Consider the following 16993-nt stretch of genomic DNA (forward strand, 5'->3'; position numbering starts at 1 on the left):
AAGAGTGTGCCGCCGCCGGGGCGCTCCCGCCGCCGCCGACGGCGCCGCCAGAGGCGGAGGAGACGACCGCGGCGGCGCGTCACGCGCCGCATGGCGTGATGTGGCGACCGCCGCCGCCGCCGAGACGACCGCCGCCGCCGCAGAGACGACCACCGCCGCGAAGAGAGGGTGGGTTTTTCTCCGCCCCTCGCGCGCCGGTGGATCCGTCCGCGTTCACAAAGAGCGCGGCGCCGACGGCGACGCCCATGGTTCGGGCGGAACAAAACGTCGCACTCAAGCGACTTGTACCGGCGAGTGTTCGCGTGAAGCGCCAGGAGGCACCTGAAGGCAAGCGTCAACGCGTCGCGACGGGTAACGCGATCAACTCGGCGCCGAACGTCGAGGACAAAAAGTATCTCTCCTTCCTCGACGAGATGGCCGAGCTCGGCGCGTTCGCCGAGTGACGGCGCGGTGTGCTGAAGAAGAAATAGCGATGAGAAACAATGTAGAATGAATTGATTATGTACAACTCGTGGCGAGCTATCGCCTCTTCGCTAACGCGAGAACCTCTTCTTCTCGTATCTCGCACGCCCAGTGAAGCAACGTTTGTCTCACCACGGGCGAAACTCGAGAGTCGTCGTGCGTCGCGTTTGCGTCGATGATTTTATTGATTAAATTCGTCTTCCAGCGACCCTTCTCTCCGCACACCCCTTTCCAGCGCGATATCTGTCTATCGTCGTCGTCAATCCTTCGTCCTTGAAAGAACCTGCAATACCAGTGAAACCACCCTCTGGGATCGCGCGCGTCGATCCAACCCTTCTCCTCCCAGAACTCCTGCGTCTGCCCAGCCTTGACGCCGTACATATTGGTCGGAACGTTATACCTCCGACTCGCGTACATCGTCTTATCCAAACCCTCGAACCACTCGCGCGGGAACTCCTTCGGGTCGATGTCGCACGGGCCTCGAATCCCCGGCTTCCCACCTCGCGGGTGGAAGTAACATCCACCCCACGACCCCGCGCGAATTACTTGCGCTGGGGTTAAATTCGGTTTGAAGTCCGGTCGATCCGAGAAGATCAGGTGTCCCTTGGTCGGATGTCTCTTGACGTTACCTCGCCAGTCTCGCGCCGTCAGAGCGCTCTTCCGCAACGCGTCGTTCGGCGGTACCGATGGATCGTATGCCTTTCGCACCGCGCGCGCGCTCGACGTCCCGACCTCAGACTCGATCGCCGCGAACGCTGCGTCGTCGCTGTACGTCGTCGGCTTCGTGCGAGCTCTCCCGGAGGTTCTTCGAGGCGCGCTCAGAGGGACCTCCGCGGACACCTTTCGCTTCTTCGTCGGCGCGAGCTCCTTGGCGAGGGCGTTCACGCCCAACGCGCGCATGCGCTCGGCGTTGCGCGCGATCGTCTTCGCGCGCGCATCTTCGTACTCGCTCATGATGCGTCGTCGACTGCGGACGACGCGTCCCGGTGCGTTGTTACCTCTTTGTCGCGGACGAGCGCTGAAACTGTAAGGGCGCCGCGTTGGCGTCGTGCCGCCCTCGAGCGCACGGTGCGATCTTCAAAAAATCGTCAAAATCGTACACCAACTTGTCAGCGGTGCAGCACGACCACCCTTTCTTGGTCTCGTGGAAAATCGGCGCGCCGGAGTGAAAAACGCACGCGTCGCCGGCGTTGTCCCGTTCGCGGAACTTCAATCCACATCCCGGACGCTTGCACGTTTGCCACGCGTCGGGATCGACGTTTATGATCGGTTCGGGTTTTGTTTCTTCCACGGATTTCTCCGAAGCGTCGTTTGACGCGTGTTCGGCGCAATAAAACCCCTGCGCGCACCTCTGACACTGCGCGTCCGGGCCGCGCGTCCCGAGCGCTTTGTCCGACGTCGACGCGATGGGCGCTCGCATCGGCGCCGGCGCTGGCGATGCGTTGAGAGCGTCACCAGACCCACCTGTGCCCACGTTCCCGTCACCCTTCGCGTCGTTTTCGTACGTAATCTTCCGACACGTGTGCCGTCCCGAGACGCACCCGCGAATGCTCATGAACTCCCCGAAATCGTGCGATGATTTCCCGCAGCATGGCCACGATTTCACGCCGTCGTGAAAGACAGGTTTTGCGACGTGGTGCACGCACTCGCCGTCGACGTTCGTCGGCCCAGGGAGGTACAGGGCGTCGCACCCGAGGCGTTGACACATGTATTTACCGTCGGGGCGCGAGCACTTCGGCAAGGCATCGAGATCGTCGTTGACGTCCGTCATCGCTCTCTCCTCGATCGTTGGGATAATAAATATTACACGCGCTCGGCTGAGCGCTTGGATTCGTGCCCGAACGTCCCGGACGTCGCGGTGTGCGGTTACGAGCTACTCGCGACGAGACTGGTTCAATAGGACAAAGTCAGCTTCGGTGACGCCGTCGTCGTCGAACAGGGTCGCCCACCGCGCGCGAACGGGCGGAAGGGTCCCATCGGCGTTTGCGAGCGCGCACAGCGATAACACGTGCGAGTCGTCGGCACGCGGCCTGAACTGCGCGAGTCGCCACGACGCGCCGCCGTCGCTCGCCGCGTCGTCGCGCACGTCGAGCGACGATCCGAAATCGATATCGAACTCGCGGAACGGTCTCCCCGCGATCCCTAACCCGAGCGCTTTGACGTACGCCTCCTTCGCCGTCCACAGACGCATGAACGCGCGCGCGCGTTCGTCGTCGTCGCGCACGGCTTCCAACGCCTCGCGCTCGTTCGGGCTCAACCACCGTCTCGCGAATTTCATCACATCCGATCCGATCCTTCGATTTTCATCCTCCACGTCGATCCCAATCTCCCCGTGCGTCGAGACGCACACCGCGGTGAGCCCATCGCAGTGCGACAGGGAGAAATACGTCCCCTCCAACGCGCGCGGCGCGACGACGCGCGGTTTCCCGCGTTCGCCCAGCTCGAATCGCACCTCCCTCGCCTTCACCCCCCTTCCCCCGTGCGTCGCCAACACCCGCCGCAAGAACGCCCGCGCGATCAACCGCGCTGAATTCCCACCCAACGCCTCCACCTCATCCTCACCCGCGAGCGCGCTCGCCCGAGACGTCGTCGCCGCCGCGTCGCCGCCGCGCGTCGTCCCGTCGAGACACCACACCTCGATCGTCCCGATGTCCTCCACCCCAGCGCGCGCGCACGAACACGCGCGTCGTCCCGCGAACGCTCGCTCTCTCGCGCGCGTCGCGCGCGTCCCGGCGCCGCCGCGTCCCGTCGTCCATCGCGCGCGCGCGGACATTCGTCGCGCGGCGTCTCTCGCGCGCGCGCGGCGTCCCTCGCGCGCGCACGCGTCGACCGCGCGCGCGACGACGGCGCGCATCGTCGAACGTCCGCGCGCGCGCGACGCCGCGTCGCGGGACGACGGAGACGTCGCGCGAGGACGCGTCGAGCGGCGAGGCGTCGCGATGGGTGTCGCCGCGTCGTCGTGCTCGGTGTGTGGGTAAACAGTCTCATGGTGTCGCGCGCGGTCGTCGACGAGTCACGACTCGCGCGTCGATGGACTGTGTCGTGGACGAATCACAAACGCGTACCGATCCGAGTCCCCCATCGACGACTCACGACTCAGAACCGGGCGACATCACCCATCACCCATCGCCCGCCGTCGCGCGACGACGACCGCGCGATCGCCGCGCGCGAGAGCACGGCGTCGCGCGCGGGCGAGGGATGGCGCGCGAGACTTTGTGTGACGGCGCGCCGTCGCCCGCCGCGAGATCGCTCAGAGATCGCGCGCGATTGCGACCGAGCGTGACGATGCGGGCGTCGCTCGAGGGCGACGCGATCGGGTCGATCGCGCACGTCAAGCGCGCGTCGCTGCGAGAGGAGGTCGAACGACGGGCGAACGTTGAGCTGGGCGTCGTCTCGGACGTCGACGAGGCGTGGCGACGGATGAGCGCGGCGCCGAGGCGAGGGGCGGACGCGGCGCGCGAGAGCTGGTTGCAGTGCGAACGATGCGACCGGTGGAGACGAGTGCCGAGGTGCGTGGAGACGGCGTTGGGGGAGAAGGGGACGTTTGTGTGCGGTGATGGACGCGATGGACGGTTTAACGCGTGCCGGAGGAGTCAGGAGGCGACGGATAGGGAGATCAACGCGATGTTCGACGACGCGCTCAAGGCGAACGACGAGACGCGGGCGCGTATTCGGAAGGAATTGATCAACGAGCGGGTGAAGATGACGCAGAAGCGAAAGCGGTTGGATGACTTGAGGCAGCGCGAGGCGCGAGGGGAGATCGAGTTGCACGAGGACGGGACGTACACGAAGTTGGTGAAAAAGTCAAAGAATGGGAAAAACGGCGCCGCGGCGAGCTCGGGGTCGGCGCCGCCGCATCCGGGGCCGTTCGACGAGTACGGGTGGGTGCAGTGCGAGACTGATGGTTGTGGGAAGTGGCGGAAGGTGGCATACACCGTGAGCGAGGAGTTGGCGAGTTCTTATAGGGAACGATTTGTGTGCGCAATGAACGCGGACAAGGCGCACGCGTCGTGCTCGGCGCCTCAGGAGCTCGCGGATGAGGAGATCGACGACTTCAATAGAGATCAGGGCATTCGCAAGATTTTACATCAGAAGGCCGTGCAGGATCACTACGCGCACTTCGCGAATGGGAAAGGGCCGGTACCGAACGGCTTGGTGTGCGTCTCGGTCAAGCTCGAGGACAAGCCAAAGCCCAAACCAAAACCGATTATAGACGAGGCCGTACCCAGCGCACCGATCGAGGAGGGACCGGAGGATCCTGTGGATTGGGTCCCGGGCACGCCCCGACCCTATCCGACGCCGGCGTCGATCGGAACGATCCCGGTGCAGGTTCCCGTGACGTGCAACTCCCATCGAGGAGTGTATCTTCCTAGACGTAACATTTTTAGATGCTACTGCGAACAGCCCGAGCACATGTGCGCAAACGTCACCGGCCAGGGTGATGGGAACATGTTTTATGGTTCAGCATGGGAGGCGCATTGCGGTCGGGGAGCGACGCGCAAGTACAAGGCTTCAGTGCGCGTGTACTTGGCCGGCCCGACGCCGCAGATGTTCATCGGCCGTTGGTTTGATCACGTCGGTTTAAAAGTAGTGGACCGCGGTGGTGGCGGCGGTGGTGGGAGCGCGAAACCGAAAAAGGCCAAGTCGTTGACGAAGAATGTCATCATAGAGGTCGATGAATCGTTCGTTCCAGGGCCGATCAATCAGCTTTCACTGCGCAACTTGATGACGGTGTTCGGTTTCATTTTAGATGGCACCGCCACAGGCGAGGTTAAGAGGGAGGGCGATACGAGCGAAGGGCGCGAAAAGGTCAAGGAAAAGATCAAAGAAGAGAAACAAAAAACTGCCGAAGAACTGCGCGAGGAGGTGGAGAAAGAGCTTGGGCGTCTGTCAGTGGTATGTAAGAGCTTCAAGATCGCCGCGTTGACTGTGCTCAAGGCGGCGGGCGTGAAAAAGGCGGAAAAGAAGAATGCCGATGGTACAGCCCTACGCACGCAGTTTACCGTGATTGAAGAGTACGTCGATCGTAAGGATGAGTTGGAATGTCAAATCGAGCGCTCGGTGACGCTCGCGAAGAACCATCCGTACGTCAAGGGGTCGACTACGTCGACGGCGAACGTCGACGATGGACATCCTCCGGGATGGTGGCCGTCGCTAGGAGTCAAAGCAGAGCGTAAAAAGCTTGTCACGGAGGTAATCGAACAGGAGACGTACGGTTGTGACTTCGTCACCGGTCGCGACGCGACGACCACGCTTCAAAAAGTTCTTCCAGACTTTTCTGAGGATGACGTGTGGGCGCTCTACAAGCACCTTCTGTCGCAAGTAAACGAGAGCTATGGAGCCATGACACCAGACACGCTGGCAACACAGAGTCTGGCGCTCGCCGCGGAGGATCTTGCTGAAAAGTTCGAGAACCAAGGCGTGCGTATGAACGATATGAAAAGTATCGCATTTTCCAAAGCTCTGTGGAAGCTCGCGTCCGAGTCACGTGTGTCTCCCGAGTTCTACGCCGTGCATCGCAAAGGTTTCGGCGTCGTGTGCAAGGAACCGATTAAGAAGGGTGAGTTTCTTATCGATTTCCTCGGTGAGATCTATCCGCCTTGGGCGTGGGCGGAAAAGCAGGACGCGATTCGTTTGGTACAGAAGAACAGAGGTCTTAGAGATAAGGGTCCACCGGAGTTTTACAATATGCAAATCGAGCGACCAGGGGGCGACGAAGAGGGATACTCGGTGTTGTTCTGCGACGCGATGCACGAAAACAACTACGCAGGTCGTCTGTCGCATACGTGTGATCCAAACGTAGAGGTGAACCTGAAGGCGATCAATGGCAAGTACGAGATTCACTTCATCACCAACCGAGACATCGAGCCCGGAGAGGAGTTGGCGTACAATTACCACAGCTGTACTGATAACATGAAGGAGGTAGAGGCTGCGTTTTGCCTGTGTGGCGCGCGCATGTGCCGAGGTTCGTATCTGAACTTTGTCGGCGAAGACAACAACTCCCAAGTGTTGAACACCAAGCACAAGCTCATCGATAGGCAGGTGATCGCTTTCAAAGCCATCGACAGAGCTGCTGAGCCTCTCAATCCAAAGCAGGTGCGATGCCTTGAACAGGTTGGATTTTACCCGGGCAAAGGGCTTCTCAAGTGCTGTCCCAGCTGGCTCCTTCATTTCGTGGGTGATCTTGCGATATACATGGAAGAGGAGGTCAATCAGCTGCCGAAACACATCCTCGCGGCGGCAAAACAGGAGCACGAAAAGCTGCTGCTGAAAAGTCCAGGGATGGAGTTCACGTACAACGAAAAGTTTGCCAAGATTGACGCTCTCGCTGTTCGCGAGAATAGAACTCAGAGTATCGCCATCATGCTCAGCAAGCTGCGAAGAGTATTGACCCGCGCGCGGGACGGGGGGGCTCAGAAGAGCGTGTACGAGTGTCTGGACAAGTTTGAGAGCGCACCGCCTCCGTTCGTGCGACTCACCGACGACGAGGTTGCCGTACAGTTTTGGGGAACCGGTACGGATGGCTTCGATCGATCGGTCATTCGCGGACTTCTAAACGCCATGGGTCCTCACGAGCGGAAACGTGACGCAGATGAATTCGTGAAGTGGACGAGTAAAGTCGAAGCTATCGCCGACAAGGCCCGCAAGGGGAAGATGGATCTGAGGGAGTCTTTGCTTTGGCTTCGAGATGAGCTCATAAAGTTGCCTCGAGACAAGTGCGCCAGACACGATCTCGCTGCGGCGCTCGTCCACTTCTACGCGATGACAGAGCAATTCTGGCAACCGAGTCCCGCTCCCGAACACATGGGATACACTAGCGATAAGGTCGCCGTGCGCGAAGACGAAGTGAATGCGTGGGGTGTCGGCGCTGGTGGCGGAGGCGACAAAATCGTTGCGAGAGTGGAGAAGACGTATCGACCTGGTTACAGTGGGGCGACGATGTTACAGTGGCACAAACAGGAGGTCGCCGACCCGACTCAACACTTGGTTGCGAATCGCAAAGGCAACCTTACCATGCCCGATATCGCGTGCTGTTATTCGAGCCGACCGAACCAACCACTCGCTCGAGCTGGCTCGCTTGAACACGAAACATGGATTGGCCACTTGCAGAACTGGCCCGAGGAGACGTGGCCCAACTTGAGCGGTCCGTGGGGTATCGGTAATCCTCAAAAGTTGATTGGTTCACCGATCATCGACGCGTGGATGCAGGGTAAAAGATCGATCCCTGTGAAAGTCTTAGCCTGGATCAAGGCGAACGTCAGACCTCCATGAAGTGAAACGTGTTGTGCTCTGCCGTTGGTACTAGAATACGCTTTGATAAAATATTTGTTCTACCTACGCTCTTGATCTCTTGCGAACTTCAACGCCATCATGATGAGATATATCTGCGCGTTCTCCGGAGTAATTTCGAACTGACTCGTGAAATCACCCATCTTCGGTCCGCGGCTATTCATGTACACAAAGTCGCTGAACCACAGCGTCATATCCTGCGGGACGTCTAGCAGGTCGTAATAGAACGCACATCCCTTGCGAAGCGCTCGGGTGAGAGGCATCATCACCACGTTCCTGATATGTTCTGTTACGCCAAGTTCTTTAGCGATGCACGCGGGTTTCATGCCCGACAAGTGCAATTCGTACACGACGCGTTCCTCGCTCGTCAACTCAACATTGCCGCTCACCTTGGCGCTTTGCGGCGTTAGGTCGCCCTTGGCATCTTTGTTATCGAGTACGTTCACCATATCATCGTCGACGTCGTCGTCAGAATGCGCGCACGCTTCTTCATCCTCCTCGCTCTCGTCTTCGTCCGACGACGTCTTCACGACCGCCGGCGGGAGAGGGTCGTACTCATACGGCTCCGCGCCCATGGTTTCGACCACTTCCCTTCGCATGAGCGCACGATACACCATGAGAGATGCCCATGCATCCATAGCAGCGTACTTGATCTGATTTTCGTTCAACTTCTCCCGCTCCCAATTCGACATGCGCGTCTTGTCCTTTGGCAGCGTCTTTCCCAACACGTGCTCGCAGAGCCGCGCGAGCGACCATGACGGCGCGCTCGGACACCCTCCCGGAAATCGCTCCGCGGCCAATGCGTTGAGCTCGATCACTCTCGATATCTCCACGCCGTGATCCCTCGCGAGCTTCCTCGCGTCGCCTCTGGCGTTGAATCCCGTCTTCCCTCGAGACGAATCCCGGCACCAGCGCTTGAACGCGCGCGTCAACCCGGCGGTATGTATCCTCGCCAACACCACAACCTTTCGCTTCAAATCCGCGCTCGCCGCCGCGATCTGCACCAACGACGTCTTCGACTCCCCCGCTCCCTTCTTAAACGTCACTCGCCACTCCATATCGAATCCGCAGTGCGCCGCCGAGCCGTCATCCGCGTCGCCGCGAATCGCCTCGATTCGACCCATCGCCTCGTCCAACTCCTTCGCCGTGTTCGCGATCACGATCGGTCCGTCGTACTCGAACACCGCGGCGACGCGCTCGCTCGCTCTCGGCAATTCGCTCCCGATCGCCGCCGTCGTCGTCGTCGTCGTCGTCGTCGTCGTCGCATCTTTCCCCGGTTCGTTTTCATCGCCCGTCGTTACCACCGACCCCTCCCGCGCGTCTCCCGCGCCCGTCCGTCCCTCGCGCGCGCGCCGCGTCGCCGTCTCGACCACGCTGCGCGGCAATCGTCGCTTGTTCGCCGGCGCCATGCTCGCGCGCGCGCGCGTGCGGCGTCGATGTTTTTTTTTTTGAATTCAATTCATCCATCGCGGGCGACGCCACGCACGCGTTCCGTGGACGGGCACGGCACGTAGTGGACACGACATGTCCCCATGGACGTCCACGCGACGTCGTGGACACGACATAAACCCTACGGACACACGGCCTAAACCCTACGGACACCCACGTCACGCCTTTGCCGTCTCCACACATCGACGTCGACGTCGACACCGCCGACGCCGACGCGCGCGCGCCGGGACGGATGTCCCTCGCCCGCGCGCGCGCGCGGACGTTCGTCCGACGGTCCGCCGCGACGCGCGCGCGGACGACGCGGACGCGATGGATGTGCGCGGCGCTCGAGCGGAAAAATGCGCGCGCGCGACGACGACGGCCTCGATCGACGTCGACGGGGGACGACGTCGTCGGGGGGGGCGGCGAGGACGCGCGCGAAGCCGCGGATGCGCTCGCGCGATTCGGCGCGGCGAGAGGTGGGACGTGGGCAGACGACGCGTTCGGGACGCGCGGGACGCGGGCGTCGGCGGACGCGGACGGGGACGGGGACGCGCGCGCGACGGCGCTGATGAACATGGCTCGGTTGTCGGGAACGGTGGAGGGGGCGGCGGTGATGGGACGGATTCCCGAGGATGTGCTGCCGTTTTTGTTGCGATTGCCGAGCGCGGGCGGAGACGCCGAGGCGCTGCGACGGTCGGCGTCGGGGGTGGCGGAGTGGAAGAACGCCTTGTCCAGGGGGCTCTTACCGGACGCCGACGTGATTTGGCCCGAGGACGACACGTTTCGCGAGGCGATGATCGAGGCGCTGGGGGATTTAGACATGGCGCGGTTCACTCGGCGGTTTCCACCGGTTTTGGACACGCTCATGAAGAACATACTGGATATTCTGTACATTTACGAACGCGATCGCGTGGAAGAGGACGGCGAACCGGAGATGCCGCCGAGTGATCCTCAGGATTCACAGAGTATGAGCGACGGCGAGGGCGAGGGTGAGGCCCAGGGGAGCGGCGCCGGAGATGACTCCGACGAGGATGGCGACGGCGAGGAGCAGAGTCAGGCGGGCGGCCAGGGAGGGGGTGGGGACGATGTGGACGGCGACGATAACGTGGACGATTTCGATGTTGGCGTCGATGCCGAGCAGGCGGCGAAGGAACAAGCGAAGGAGCAAGCGAAGGAGAAGAATAAGGAAATGGTGCAGAAACTTATGGAGGATTTCAAGGAGCAGTGGGAGCCAGCGGTGGATAAGCTCGACAAGGCGGCAAAAGCGTTTGAGGGTCTAAACTTGGACGATCTCGCGGACGGTCCCGAAGGATTCGATCTCACCCGCGGTCTGTGGCAGCAGACGGGATGGAAGGAGCTCGATTCGCTTCGTAAGAAGCTCCAAGATTTGCGCGAGTTGCGAGACATGGTGCGCAGTTTAGGACGAGGGAGCGGGCGCGGGCCTCTTCGCCGAGCGCCGCGTCAGCGCGAGCGTCAGGGCTTTCCGATGGGCCTCGTGCGAAGCCCGATGGAGCCCGAGGAAACAGCGGGACTGTGTCGATCGGATGACATTTCGCGCATGATGCCAAGCGAGTTGACGCTCCTCGCATCCAGTTTGCCACAGGCGCGGCTGCTACACTTTGCTCGCCGTGCTGAGCACACGTTGCTCTCGTACGAGCGCGTGGGGTGGTCAGAGGAACCAGCGATCACGATTGAGGGTTTTGAAACGCGTCCCGCCGCGGAGTGCGGACCGATCATCGTCTGTCTCGACACCTCTGGCTCGATGATGGGCGCGCGTGAAACTGTCGCCAAGGCCATGGTGCTCGAGTGCATGCGTCAGAGTCGAGCGCAGCAGCGCGCGTGCTTCTTGTACTCTTTTAGTGGACCCGGTGATTGCCAAGAGCTCGAGCTCAAGCTCAACGCCACCGGGCTGTACGGCCTCTTGGAGTTCCTCAGCGGTTCGTTCCACGGAGGCACCGACGTTGACGAGCCGTTCAATCGCGCCCTCTCTCGCTTAAACGAGGCCGAGTGGTCCAACGCCGACATCTTACTCGTCACCGACGGCGAGATCGCACCGCCGGACGAGAACTTGGTCGCCAATCTGAACGAAGCCAAGGAAGAGATGGGACTGAAGGTGCACGGATTGCTCGTCGGAGACGCCGGAGACCCGGACGTAATGAAGTCCCTGTGCACGCACACGCACAAGTTCCAATCCTGGAGCGCCGTGGGCGGTAAACCGTCGTGATCGTACATCACTCCGCGCGTCACACGTACGCGTCTTAGCTCGTTGTAATCACGTTCGCCGAACCGACGCTCGCTCGCAATCATCCTCAGTGCGAGCCTCGGGTCCATCATGCTCGCGCTCACCCGCGCTCGCGCGCAGCGCACCGCTCCACCCGCCGCGTTCGTCGTTCAAGCCGAGCGCGCGCGGACGTTATCGCCGCTCACCGACGTCACGCCCGTGAACATTGGAGACGATTCGCCCACGTGCGTCGCGTTGGACCAGAGCGAGCGCCGGTACCTGTTGATCGGGACGATCAGCGGTGGATGCGTCGTCGCGGACACGGAGGCCAACGCCGAGGCGCCGGTAGTCGTGTGTCGAATCAGCGGTCGCGGCGCGCGGGTGCGCGCGGGAGAACGCGGCGATGGGAATCAAAGCGCGGCGAGCGGGACGGCGAGCGGGACGGCGAGCGAGGCGCCGGGACACGCGTACGCGACGTCGTGCGCGTCGTGGCTCCCGAGCGACACCGGAGGGTTTTATACGGGTGGTTTTGATCACGCGGTGAAATTTTGGGACGCGAACGCGGCCGAGGTGGCGAGCGAGATCGACGTCGGGGCGAAAGTCCGAGCGGTGGCGCCGAGCGGCGCGGCGGGGAGCGGCGCGCTGTGCGCGATCGGAAGCGACGATGACGTCGTTCGATTGTGGGATCCCGCGTCGAACGCGATCGCGCACACGCTGAGTGGGCACCGAGGGGGGGTGAGCGCGATCGATTGGTTGCGATCGAGCGAATACGCGCTCGCGACGGGCGGCGCGGAGGGCGACGTGCGAGTGTGGGACATTCGCAGGGCGGGAGCGTACATGATTTTAGATCGACACAACACGCAGCCGAGCGCGAGGGTGGACGCTATTAAGGATGCGATGTACGCCGGGGCGAGCGTGGTGGGTGGGACGCACGAAGCTGGGCCTAGGCCGGCGTCGAGGAAGATGGCGGATGCGGTTCCGGAACACTTGCGCGCCGACTCGGCCAGACGATGCTCAAGCTCAGGATGGGGGCGATCGAACGGCGCGAGCACGAGCGGAGGCGGTGGCGTAAATCGCAAGCGTGCCAGGAACGGGGGATGGGGTGGTTGGGGCGTCGGCTTTCGAGGGCGAGGTCGCGGCGATGACGACGAGCGTCGATCGTCACGCGTCTTCCCAGCGCGAGACGGATACTCCTCCGTTTCTGCTCCAGCGCACGACGGTCGAGTGAGCGCGGTGAAAGTGACGCCATGTGGTATGTTTCTCATCTCAACCGGCGCGGACGGAAGGATCCGTCGGTGGGATTTATCGAATGGATTGAACACGTACACGCCGTATGACGAATCCGGCCTCGCTCCGACATCCGTGGCGTGTCAGATCGCTATCACCGCCGACGGTGAGCGTCTCTTCGTGCCATGTACAGATGGACGCGTGCGATCGTACCGGACGCACACCGGCACCATGGATGCCGAGCTTCGAGCGCACATGGACGACGTCTTCGCGTGCGCGTACAAGGATGGCGGCGACGCCGAGCTCTTCACGTGCGGAAAGGACGCCAACGTCCTCGTCTGGCGTCCGGCCAAGGGCTCAATCGACAACGTCGCTGTGGATGGCGACGATTGGAGCGACGATGACGACGTGATCGACCGAAGACTCCTTGATCCGTCCTCGACCCACCGCGGCGGTTTGGGATACCGCTCGATTCGGCGACCCGTCCGATGACGACGCCGACGCCTATCGACTCCGTTCGTCGCCATCGCCGACGTTCGTGTACAACACGCATAGAACGCGCATTCAAATAGATGTACAACATTTCACAGCGCCCCGCGACCCTCGACGATGAATGAAACTCTCCGCCTTCGCTCTCCGCTTTGAAGCTTTAGTGTTGCGCGCGGCAACCTCCACTCACTCACGCGACGCGACGACCTCTCGATGCCCGCCAAACGCCGCGCCAACGGCGCACGATCGCATCCGAGCGCGATCGACCGCGTGACGCGAACGACGGTGACCAAGACGCGCGCGAACGGAAAGCACAAAGATGGAAATTATGATTTACGGGCCAGGCTCAAGGCCGAGGGCAAAGAGAACGGAACGAAGATGCGGGCGTACGGTGGAGGCGCCGCGGACTTGCGTGAGAAGTTAGGGAGTGATTTGCGACGGACGATCGAGGCTGGACGCGAACAGAAGTGGCCGCGGGGGCAAGTCGTCGGCGAGGAGGACGCGCGGATGAGCGACGATTTACGACGGCGGTTGACGCATCGGAGCACGAGCGCGTCGAACGGGTCGAGAGAGGATCTACGATCGAAACTTATCGGTCGTGGGTCGAGAGGAGCGAGTAAGAGGCCCGTCGGGGGACGGCGCGGCGATGTGAACGTTTCGCGGTTGTTGCGTTCGCTCGATTTGGATCGATACGTCGACGCGTTCGCCAGGGAGGAGATCGATTACGACGCGCTGAAGCAGATGCGAGAGAAAGATTTTAACAAGTTAGGTGTGCCTTTTGGGCCGATGGTTAAGATCACTCGAGCGCTGATCGCGATGCGTGATCGACGGTGAGCGGCGGATCAAGACGCGGATCGAGACGCGGATCGAGACGCGGATCGAGACGAGGACGAGAGAGAGCCCCAGAGTCACTTCACCGCGCGTGCGAGAGCAAACGTCGAGGTAGATCTTTGCAGATAGCCAAGGTAACATGTCAGACTCCTCCGCGGTCTGGAACAATGCCATGCGACTCGCAGAAGACCTCTCGTACGTGCCGCCGACGGCTCCGCTCCCGTCTTGGATCAAAGGCTTCCTAGTTACCGCCGTGCACTCGAACGACAACGCCATCGTGGACGCCGCCATCGAAGCAGCTAACATACTGAATGATTTCTGGTTCAAAGTTGCGTACGACGCGCACCGCATCGACGGTGAGAAGCCGTACGATAGCGCGGAGTGTCTGTGGATACCGGGTTGCACGACGTGCGCGTTCGTCGCGCTCAAACCGGACGACAACGACGTGAATCTGTACATGTGCGTCAAGGCCATCGTCGAGGAGTGTAAAAAGGGCGCGGATTGGAAGCAGCCGACGCACGTCTCGAGAATCGTGCCCGTGGAGCAAGCGGCGAGCGAACTCGAGCTCGATTCTCTCGCCGCGCGCGTTCTCCCGGGACACTTCCCCGCGCGAGACGCCGACGCCGAACCGATCTCGTTCGAGGTGCACTACGAGGAACACAGTGCGCTTCGACACTTCCAATCGGCCGACGTCAATCGTGTCGTCGCCGCACATGTTCCTCGTGTCGGCTACAGAGTCGATCTGAAAAAGCCGATGAAAACCATCATCGTCATCAACGCTGGCGGCTCGATGATGATGTCGGTCGTCGAAAACTACGACGAATTGAACCACTTCAACATCCGAACGGCGGTGAACGAAAAGCTCGCGAACACCGTCCCTTCTGCCGTCGCGTAAACGGGATCTCGCGCGAAAACGCTGAATCGACGATTCGACCGACGATACGACGCAGACCGCCGTGGCATCGCGTCGCCGACCCACGCGCTTACTCTCGATCGTGTGATGCGATGCACTTTCACCGAAATTTCGCCCTTCCCCTCTCACCTCTCGCCTCTCGCACGCATAGCGTCGACGCGCCACTAGTACTCCTTCACGTCAGCGCGAGCGCTTTGTACCCTAAAGTGGATAGCGCGAGAGTCCAAAGTGTCCTCAGATCGTCGCGCACACGCGTCGCTCGCTCGCTCGCGCGTCCGATCGTCACGCGCGCGACGATCGAAACCGTCGAACGCGCCCGTTCGAGCGTCCACGAGGTGATTACATCGTCGTCGACGACGGAATAATCATGGCTGGCGGCCCAACGCTCGCGAACGAGATCGCGCGCGCCATGCGCGATTCTCCGCTCTACGTCACGATTCCGGCGGTGATGATGACGATCATCCTCGCGATCTTTATTCTGGATCAACTCTCGCACGGTCCGTTGAAGGGACGGAGGAGTCCGCCGGTGATCTCCGTCGCGCCGGTGTGGGGCGGCATGGTCGCGTTCCTCGCGGGACCGATGCGGCTGATGCGAGAGGCGATGCCCAAGTACGGTGAGGTGTTCACCGTGCCGGTGTTCCACAAGCGGATCACGTTTTTGATCGGGCCAAAGGTGAGCGAACACTTTTTTAAGGCGAAGGACACGGAGATGTCGCAGAAGGAGGTGTACGAGTTCAACGTCCCGACGTTCGGTAAGGGCGTGGTGTTCGATGTCGATCACACGACTCGCGCTGAACAGTTTAGGTTCTTCGCGGACAGCTTGAAGAGTAATCGGTTGCGGATGTACGTGGGGATGATGGTCAAGGAGGCGGAGGATTTCTTCGCCAAGTGGGGCGACGAGGGCGAGGTGAACCTGTTGGATGAGCTCTCAGAGCTCATCGTGCTCACCGCGTCGCGATGCTTACTCGGACGGGAGATTCGTGAGACGCTTTACTCTGAGGTCACCGAACTTGTGCACGACTTGGATAAGGGTATGGTACCGTTGTCGGTGTTCTTCCCGTACGCCCCGATCGAGGCGCACCGCAAGCGCGACAAGGCTCGCAAAAAGTTGGCTCAAATTTTCGACAAGGTCATTCAGGCTCGACGCGAGAGCGGCGCGAGCGAACCAGATGTTCTCCAGACGTTCATCGACGCTCGTTACAAGAATGGTTCCAAGCTCTCGAACGATCAAGTCCTCGGCATGTTGATTGCGGTGTTATTCGCGGGTCAGCACACATCTTCGATCACGTCCACGTGGACGGGTTTGCTCTCCATCGCTAACAAGGAGCGCGTCTTCCCGGCCCTGGAAGAAGAGCAGCGCAAAATTATCAAGGCGCACGGCAACGAGCTCGACTTTGATATATTAGCGAAGATGGACGAGCTGCACTTTGCGGTGAAGGAGGCGCTCCGCATGCATCCGCCGCTCATCATGCTCTTGCGTTACGCCCAGTCGGCGTTCGAAGTGGAGACGACCGAGGGAAAGAAGTACACTGTACCGAAGGGACACATCGTCGCCACCTCTCCGGCGTTCGCCCACAGACTTGACAGCGTGTATAGCGAACCGGACACGTACAAGCCCGGACGCTTCCGCGAGCCGAACGCCGAGGACAAGGCGGCGTTCGCCTCCTTCATCGGCTTCGGCGGCGGTCGTCACGGTTGCATGGGTGAGACCTTCGCGTACATGCAAATCAAGACCATCTGGTCCATTCTCATCAGAAACTTTGAATTCGACATGGTGGGCGACCTTCCCGAGCCGGATTACGAAGGCATGGTCGTCGGACCCAAGCACGCGGGGTGCCGAATCAAGTACAAGCGCCGCGCCAAGCCGCTCGGCAAGTGATCGATCTCATCGCGGAGGACCATCGAGTTGTAACGGCGGGCGGGCGACGCCTCCGTCATATATATCTTCAAACACATCCAACGCGCGCGTCCGCGTTTGTTCGCGTCACCGCGTCGACCCCGCGCGTCGCTCCACACCTCGCCTCGCCATGCGTCGCGCCGCTCGCGTCGCCCGCGACGCCATCGCGCGCGTGCACCAAACGCACGCGTCCAAGGACGCATCGCGCGCCCTCGTCGGTGGATGCGCGCCC

At 61.4% G+C, this 16993-nt stretch overlaps 11 protein-coding genes across 11 annotated transcripts in view; 7 read left to right on the forward strand and 4 right to left on the reverse strand.

The window, feature by feature from the left end:
- Nucleotides 1–443, forward strand: part of OT_ostta11g01260 (unnamed product) — a gene marked incomplete at both ends in the record, with an annotated part of 2053 nt that extends 1610 nt beyond the window's left edge. The window contains one exon of the mRNA XM_022982984.1: nt 6–443. Coding sequence (XP_022839924.1) covers nt 6–443 — 438 coding nt within the window. The remainder of the gene's footprint in view (nt 1–5) is intronic.
- A 76-nt stretch (nt 444–519) lies between these two features.
- On the reverse strand, nt 520–1416 carry OT_ostta11g01270 (Cysteine/histidine-rich domain; the record flags this gene model as incomplete). The annotated part of the gene is made up of 1 exon (XM_003081895.2): nt 520–1416. One exon carries the CDS (start codon nt 1414–1416, stop codon nt 520–522), a length of 897 nt encoding a protein of 298 aa, XP_003081943.2.
- Nucleotides 1417–1456: 40 nt separating this feature from the next.
- On the reverse strand, nt 1457–2233 carry OT_ostta11g01275 (Cysteine/histidine-rich domain; the record flags this gene model as incomplete). Its single annotated transcript, XM_022982985.1, has 1 exon — nt 1457–2233. One exon carries the CDS (start codon nt 2231–2233, stop codon nt 1457–1459), a length of 777 nt encoding a protein of 258 aa, XP_022839925.1.
- Nucleotides 2234–2335: 102 nt separating this feature from the next.
- OT_ostta11g01280 (4'-phosphopantetheinyl transferase superfamily) lies at nt 2336–3316 on the reverse strand (the record flags this gene model as incomplete). The annotated part of the gene is made up of 1 exon (XM_022982986.1): nt 2336–3316. The coding sequence occupies one exon, from the start codon at nt 3314–3316 to the stop codon at nt 2336–2338; it is 981 nt and encodes a 326-aa protein (XP_022839926.1).
- A 344-nt stretch (nt 3317–3660) lies between these two features.
- On the forward strand, nt 3661–7734 carry OT_ostta11g01290 (Zinc finger, CW-type; the record flags this gene model as incomplete). The annotated part of the gene is made up of 1 exon (XM_022982987.1): nt 3661–7734. The coding sequence occupies one exon, from the start codon at nt 3661–3663 to the stop codon at nt 7732–7734; it is 4074 nt and encodes a 1357-aa protein (XP_022839927.1).
- A 59-nt stretch (nt 7735–7793) lies between these two features.
- On the reverse strand, nt 7794–9161 carry OT_ostta11g01300 (Ribonuclease H-like domain; the record flags this gene model as incomplete). The annotated part of the gene is made up of 1 exon (XM_003081897.1): nt 7794–9161. One exon carries the CDS (start codon nt 9159–9161, stop codon nt 7794–7796), a length of 1368 nt encoding a protein of 455 aa, XP_003081945.1.
- Nucleotides 9162–9757: 596 nt separating this feature from the next.
- Nucleotides 9758–11407, forward strand: OT_ostta11g01310 (von Willebrand factor, type A; the record flags this gene model as incomplete). Its single annotated transcript, XM_022982988.1, has 1 exon — nt 9758–11407. One exon carries the CDS (start codon nt 9758–9760, stop codon nt 11405–11407), a length of 1650 nt encoding a protein of 549 aa, XP_022839928.1.
- Nucleotides 11408–11515: 108 nt separating this feature from the next.
- On the forward strand, nt 11516–13123 carry OT_ostta11g01320 (WD40 repeat; the record flags this gene model as incomplete). The annotated part of the gene is made up of 1 exon (XM_022982989.1): nt 11516–13123. The coding sequence occupies one exon, from the start codon at nt 11516–11518 to the stop codon at nt 13121–13123; it is 1608 nt and encodes a 535-aa protein (XP_022839929.1).
- Nucleotides 13124–13333: 210 nt separating this feature from the next.
- Nucleotides 13334–13954, forward strand: OT_ostta11g01325 (Sterile alpha motif, type 1; the record flags this gene model as incomplete). Its single annotated transcript, XM_022982990.1, has 1 exon — nt 13334–13954. The coding sequence occupies one exon, from the start codon at nt 13334–13336 to the stop codon at nt 13952–13954; it is 621 nt and encodes a 206-aa protein (XP_022839930.1).
- Nucleotides 13955–14090: 136 nt separating this feature from the next.
- OT_ostta11g01330 (Sterile alpha motif, type 1) lies at nt 14091–14846 on the forward strand (the record flags this gene model as incomplete). The annotated part of the gene is made up of 1 exon (XM_022982991.1): nt 14091–14846. One exon carries the CDS (start codon nt 14091–14093, stop codon nt 14844–14846), a length of 756 nt encoding a protein of 251 aa, XP_022839931.1.
- A 385-nt stretch (nt 14847–15231) lies between these two features.
- OT_ostta11g01340 (Cytochrome P450, conserved site) lies at nt 15232–16743 on the forward strand (the record flags this gene model as incomplete). The annotated part of the gene is made up of 1 exon (XM_022982992.1): nt 15232–16743. The coding sequence occupies one exon, from the start codon at nt 15232–15234 to the stop codon at nt 16741–16743; it is 1512 nt and encodes a 503-aa protein (XP_022839932.1).
- Between the last annotated feature and the right edge of the window lie 250 nt (nt 16744–16993).

This window comes from Ostreococcus tauri (genome assembly GCF_000214015.3).
Source record: "Ostreococcus tauri WGS project CAID00000000 data, contig chromosome 11, whole genome shotgun sequence".
Lineage (NCBI taxonomy): Eukaryota > Viridiplantae > Chlorophyta > Mamiellophyceae > Mamiellales > Bathycoccaceae > Ostreococcus > Ostreococcus tauri.